Below are 7,126 nucleotides of genomic sequence, written 5' to 3' on the forward strand. Positions count from 1 at the left end.
TAAACCCATTTTAGTTTACTAAACCCATTACAAAAGCACAACGTTTTAATGTCAAAGCTGTAGTCTTTGTAGAACAGTATTATTTATAATAAGAGAATGTGAAGTGTGCTGAAAAACTGTTGGATTATTCATGTTTCTCTACAGTTTGGAGTGATTTTATGTTTTGTTTTTCGTTGTGCACCTGTTTGCTACTTTGAAGGATTCTGAGAGTCAAGGAGGAAGTGAGGAAAGAATTCAACAAGTCCATCAAAATTCATGTAAGTTTTAGTGGATTTTAAACTGATAGTTTTAAACTACATCTGCAAGTATTATTTCATTAAAGATAAAAAACAAAAATCAATCTCCTCCAGAAACACTTCAGTGGGGAATGTTTCGACATCTTCACAGTGAGCTCCAAAAAGTACTTTAAAGGCAAGCGAAGTCAGGACAATGGTGGGCACAGTCTCAATGTTCTCTGTGAAAAACCCAAAATGTTTTGTATGGATGACTTTTTGTTTTACTTTTATTCAGTGACTAATCTGAGAATGATGTTTAAATGTTTATATGTCATCAAGTTATTACTTTGTTTTTACAGAAATACCAAAGCTTCAGGAGGTTTTGAAAAAGCTCAATGACTGCCACTCAGAGACCTTAAACTATGTGTCTGGAGCACACGGGATCCTCTCTTTGATTAAAGGGGCCAGGCTGAGAGAAACAGTAAGATCAACAATAAAACATCATACAACACTGTTAATATTTTCAGAAATGAATGATACTGTTTTCAGAGGAAATAAGCATATTTTAGTAAAGTATGTCTAAAGTATGATGAACTTTTATTTCCTTTGCTGACGATGGCTGCTTTGTTTTTATCTACTCTTTTGTCCTAGGCTACAGTAAAAGCAGATGTGTGTAAAAAGCTTGAGGAAAACATGAGACGTCAACTTACTGCAGTTAAAACAACTGTGGAGACGGCTTACAACAACTTTGAGAGATGCCTCAGTAATGGAGTTGAACAATCACAAAGTTCATGGGAAAGCTTGGAGAGCATCATTAAACCTGTATTTATTCTGTTTAGACACATCATGTCACCTTCCCTGTGAATAAGCTATAGATGACTTTTGTTGCTCTGCTTTTTCCTAGAAACAAAAAGGTATCAATCCCCAGACATTGAGGTGTATTGTTAAGAAAGGCGGCATCCATAAAACTAGAAGAGGAATACAAATAAACCTCAACATGACGTTAGCTTCATGCCTGCTTGACAGCATCGATGATGAGTTTAGAAAGACCTTCCCGTAAGAACTTAAAGACCAGCCAATCTCACAGCAAAACATAAAATAGTAACGAAACGATAATTTTATTTTCGTGTTAATGAACATGAAGTTTGTGTTTTTCATGTAGCTTAGTATTTCAAAATGTTGGATTTCAAAAGAACTTCTGGTTCAACATGTTTAGTATAGTGGAGGTGACGTAGAAGACAGTGATCTTGGAAAATTATGTTTTGATGTAATAAATGTTTTAGTGAAACACGCAAACCTTAACTATGTCATTTATAATATCTGTTCACAAATGAGTCATTTTTTTGATAAATAAAACAGTGATGGAGAACAAGGAAAAGTGAATAGAAGAAGCAACTGAAGATTGTAAAATCCTGAAAAGATAGTGGTCAGCATGGTAAAAGGTCTTTGCTCTTCTTGACAGTCATATGTTTTTCACTGTCCTCCGTCTCCTCTGATCTTCAAGTGTGACGACTTGATGAAATGTTGAGACTTTGTTTTTTTATGGGTTTTATTTTGTTTATGGGACTATTTTATGGTTTGCTGTGAGACGGCTGTAGTTACATGAAATCAATAATTAATTTTCTAACTACTGAATATAAAATGCACAATAAATACAACATTGTGCTTTTGAATTTAGTGATTGACATGAATATGTATTATTTTCAACTATGTTTATTTAACATGTTTCAGAAATGAAGGCAAAGACGGTCCATTCTACGGGGTCATCAACAAATTTTCACTTGACACAAAGGGACTGATTCAGGGATACAAGGAGGTGGAGCTGCACCTGATATTTCTGAACACCGAGGTAAAAGATGTAAAAGACAGCAGCATCCTGTTTACTGGCTCAATTCATTTTCAATTTGTTTTCTGGTTAAAATAGAAGCTTTCAGTGAAAAAGCTTCAAAGCTCACCTGCAACAACTTACTGCTTCTCAGGTAAAATTCCTTGTACAAAAATGTTTATTCTTTAATCTTTTAGGAGGAAAAGATTAAGAAAGAACTTAACAAAATCATCCTTGATGGCAAGAAGATAATCTACAACAGTCTGACAAAGAAAATCGAGGAAGTCATGAAAAATTGCTATGAGAGTAAGAAAAGCAATCACGACTTATACCCTGTCTCTATAAATATTTACCTTTCAATTGTTTTTTAATGTGCATAAAGCTATACAACAATTTTCTGTTTTATTTTAGGAGCGGCAGAAATTGAAGGACTGGGCACAGTGGCAAAAATTCAACAAACCATCGAGTCGCATGTAAAAAAGCACATGTACATGTTTGAACAAGCTAAAGAGGCTATGCTGACAGAGCTGACAGGCCTGAAGGTTTGTATTGTCTCAATATGTCTGAATTTACTATTTAAAATATGTTTTATGCTTCCTCAGTTCAAATAGAGGTAAAAGATGATACCTTAAACTCAAAAAGTCTCAAACATAGTTACAACTTGTGTAAAATTGTTATGTTATAGAAACATGGAAATTTATATTATATAGCCATTAGCTGTAAATGTACATTTAACTGGTTAATTTATATTACCAGCCCAAAAGAGCTCATGTCACTCCACTGCTAATTACTCTTCCCTGGCTTCCAGTTGCAGCACACATCAAATTCAAAGCTCTGCTTCTGGCTTACAAAACAATAACCCTAACAGCTCCTGTCTACCTTCACTCCTTAATCCAGAGCTACACTCCCTCTCGACAGTTACGCTCTGCCAGCGAAAAATGCCTAGTGCTCCCACCACAACGTGGCGCAAAATTGGTAGCTAGACTCTTCTCCTCTGTTGTCCCCCGGTGGTGGAACAATCTACCAAACTCCATCCGATCCACAGAGTCCTTATCCACTTTTAAAAGCAAGCTAAAGACTCAGTTGTTTAAGGAGCATTTCCACACTTAGCTTAATTCTTCTACTCAACGGAATGAGTTAGAAAGATTTGTCCAGCTCTTTGGCTCAACCAAGTACTGAATAAGCTGTGTGCACTTATGCCCAAGATGATATTGTGTGATGAAATTGTGATCTTGTATTTCGCTATATAAGGACAGACATTTACCATTTACCATCTTTAAACAAAATGACTTACAAAAAAATAATAATAATAATTAAATGCACTGCCTCTAGCACTACATGACAGCACCTGGGTCCAAGTGGACTCACAGCAGTCTGACTACCACTTAATTATGACGTCCCATCTTGTTTGAATTCTTGCTAATGTCGTTCTTACTCTCAAATGTAAGTAGCTTAGGATAAAAGTGTCTACTAAATGACAGTAGAATAGAATAGAATAGAATAGAATATTAGATTCAGTTTATTCTTGAGGCTGAGTTTTAATTTTGATGTTGAATTAGATGAAAATCCTGGAGAAACTGGAGAAAACAATGATGGAATCAATCGAACTGTCACTGAAGACGGATGACCACTCACTCCCAGGTAAAGGAGACGTTTCGAAGTATAACATTCATGTAAAACACTGAGAAACCTGTTAGAAAAAGACTGATTTAAATTAATTTTAAAAAAAAATATGCATCACATGTTTTTCTTGTTTAAGATGTCTCAGACGAATTAGAGGCTGTGAAGAAACTCTACGATGAACTGAAAGGCAGCTCTGCTCAAACACTGGGTAAAGCTCAGGAAAATGACTCATATGATGTTATTGATCTTTTTGGCTGTTGGCTGTGAACTGATTATGTCCTCAACATTGTTTAAACGTGCTTTTATTATTTGTGTTCCTCTCTCCAGCAGCTGCTCTGAAATGTGTATCTGTTTTAAAGCTGTTGATTCAATAATGTGTGGGTGATATCACAGTTTTCTTTTATTATATTTTTTACATGTTTTTAAAGTCTCTACTTTGATTATAGTCTATTTTCAAAGAAAAAATGTGGGTGGGGAGGATGCAAGTTTCCTGGTTGTAGTCAGTCAGTGATGTTTTCCTTTTTATCATGAAGGAATAAACAACAACGCCTCAATCATAGTCCAATAATTATATAAGGATGATTATCTTTATTTAATTTTATGTTGAGTATTTTGGTGTTTATTCATTGTGCTTGAGTTACTTTGTTTTATTATACATGTGGAAATGTAACAATGGATTTTGATTATAGCACGTATGTTGTGTTTAGTTTTTAACATGTATTTAAGGGGACAATCACACTGCTGCTGTTTAGTCAGCTTTAAATGGACCGTGGTTCACTTCCATGGATAGTACATTAGTTTGGTCCAGTAGGAACACCAACTGCATACAGATGTGGACCAAAGAAGTGGACTCTGGTCCACTGGAAAGCCGGGCGTCTCAGTTCACTTACAAACAGACTATCCAGTGGACCAAAAGGGAAGTAATGTATGCCATCCACTATAAAACGTCAAGAAGAAAAATAAAAATGGAAGTGACGCAGAGTATTGTTTGTGTAGGAAGCCAACAGCATGTTTTATAAAAACGTAAATATTCTGCTTACCACAGTACAATTAGGAACCCCAAGACATATGGTATGGCTCCACTGTTTTCTTGCGTTGAAGGAGCCAGCAGAAGATTTCCATTACTGATCAGTGGCTGTTTTGGGGAGCATGCCCCCCCAGTGAGCAGTTGTTTCAACTATGTGATGTTGTCCAGGCGGTTTGGTCTACTGGAGTTGAAAACATTTTGAATGCAATTAAAAATGTACTTAGTAAACATTTTCACAAATATCCGCCTAATCAAATTGAGACTATCTTGGTGTAAATGCCCCCTTAAGCTTTGATACGAGCGATCTTTTGTATGATTACATTTTAATTTTTTATTTCACTTAATTAGTAGAATTAATATTTGTTGTGCTATGCTTCAGTTAATCTTTAGTAAAACTCCTAATTTGATTTTTTTTTTCTAAATTTAATTTGCCTTGTTGAGATTATAAGATGAAAGCAAGTCATTTCATCCAAACTATTTTTTTTATCATAATATTAGTTAAAACTTGTGAAATGTTAAATGTAAAACTCTACATTAATGTTATGTAGCTTCACAGCAGATGTTGATGTTCATTCCAGCCCAGTCTCACCAGAATTTATCATATTTGTTTAAAGAGATTTTTCTGAACTTTTGTGTTGTATGACTTATTTACTCATTTATGTAAGAGATTAAGCTAACATTTTATATTAGACAGGGACAAAAAAAAGTAAATAAAAAGAAAATCCTTCTAACTGTCTGAGTGTAATGATTAGGCTGTTGAATGCCAGCTGCCTTTATTTAGAATATTGTGGCTTATTTATAGAAATATTGTTCTGGTTGTCAAAGAAGAAAAAAAATCTGATCAAGACTTCACACTTTGCAATACATTATACTGGACTGGGTGATTATAAATGACTAAGGTTGAAAGACCTGCTTGCTATCTGGTGCATCTTTATATGTTTTTACCATCTCATTGTCAGTTTATTCAGTCAGATCCTAAAGTAGACTCCAAGTGCCAAGAAACAAGATGGTTTGATGAGATGTTAGGGAATGTCAACATTTCTTAATTTCAGTGTCTGCAGTGATAAAATATATAATTTATTAATGCATAAATAACACAATATTATAATATTTAAAGAATAATTTTTACAGCTATTTTCAAAATGAACCAGCTGTTAAAGCTTCAGGTAAATATGGAGAAATGGTTTATCTAATACTTCTATGATGGTTAGTGATGTTGCTGCGGAGCATCACCAAACCAAATTCTGATTATCATCATTCCTGATGATACTGTGAAATGTGAAGTTTCATTTATTTAGTTTTTAGCATCTCTACAAGTAGCTATCTCAGAATGTATTTTTGGTCTTTCAGACCTCAGCTTGGCCTTCACCATATTAACTGCCAGATAGGATTCTGTTAAAAATGTGGAAATTTGATATAACAGCCAATATAATTAATTGCTTTTCCACATGCAGATGGTTAGAACCATCATTCTGCTTGCTACAATGCTGAACAGGACAAACACAAAAGTTAAAAGAGAAGAAAAAAAGAACGGACTTTTCTATTTGTCTGTCAAACCTTATGCATACAAATTGGCAAAAAACTGTGATTCTGAATGTGAAACTGCTCCCAAAAGACAACAAAAAAGTTTTTTCTTTTTGTTTTGCTTTCCGTTTTTTAACTAAATGTGGTTTTTATTCTGGTGGATGTAAGTTTTGAGGCAAGACAGCATAGGTAAGATATTTTATGTTTTACAAATGTGAAGCATAAATCGAGTCTTCTTTTCCCTCTGATTCGGTAGTTTTGGAATCTATGAGATTTGTGCTTTCAGCAGAGGTGTTGTTTGTCCATGTTCATACCGTGAATGCAGGGAGACATCATTTGTGTTTACATATACACATATACACTTTGTGTATCTGGTCTTTTTATTGTTTGCTGTCGTAATTATATTTGGTGGTCATATAAACGATTTTACTGAGCTGTTAGCTGAGATTCTGGACTTTCTATAGATACCGCACATGTTTATAAATACATTACAGACATGTTGCATCCTTAAAACCAGATGTTAGCCCCATTAACTCCTGGTACCGGACAGTGCATGGATGGCCTTGCTTAACACTTGCTCATCCTGCTTTCTGCACTAAGTGGCTGTTTAAACAGAAGCTTTGTTCATTACTGCTTTTACTCTTTAATGTTGGTCATATTTGTACTGGTGTCGCCACAGAGCGCTGCCACATCCAAAGAGACACACCTTAACATTTATGAGTCTCTTTCGAAATTTTACTCTTTCACATCATCCCATCCTTAACATCTTTAATGTCATGGCCATGTTTATTTTCGGTTTTAGGTAACAAGTCAGTGCCATGGTTCTCAAGGAGGTCTTTTAGAAGGTCTTTCAGGGGTGAAAACAAAAAAAAGTTTCCACTTTGAAAACTGCTTGTGTTGTTTTATAAACAT

At 34.8% G+C, this 7,126-nt stretch overlaps 1 protein-coding gene across 3 annotated transcripts in view; it reads left to right on the forward strand.

The window, feature by feature from the left end:
- LOC121652122 (nuclear GTPase SLIP-GC-like) overlaps window positions 1–4,201 on the forward strand; it is a 57,215-nt gene extending 53,014 nt beyond the window's left edge. For all 3 annotated transcript variants that reach the window (XM_042004713.1, XM_042004721.1, XM_042004730.1), the window contains 3 exons: window positions 2,452–2,582; window positions 3,600–3,681; window positions 3,800–4,201. In XM_042004713.1, coding sequence (XP_041860647.1) covers window positions 2,452–2,582; window positions 3,600–3,681; window positions 3,800–3,930 — 344 coding nt within the window. In that variant the 3' untranslated portion in view covers window positions 3,931–4,201. The remainder of the gene's footprint in view (window positions 1–2,451; window positions 2,583–3,599; window positions 3,682–3,799) is intronic.
- Window positions 4,202–7,126: the final 2,925 nt, after the last annotated feature.

The sequence above is a fragment of the Melanotaenia boesemani genome, chromosome 2 (genome assembly GCF_017639745.1).
Source record: "Melanotaenia boesemani isolate fMelBoe1 chromosome 2, fMelBoe1.pri, whole genome shotgun sequence".
NCBI lineage: Eukaryota > Metazoa > Chordata > Actinopteri > Atheriniformes > Melanotaeniidae > Melanotaenia > Melanotaenia boesemani.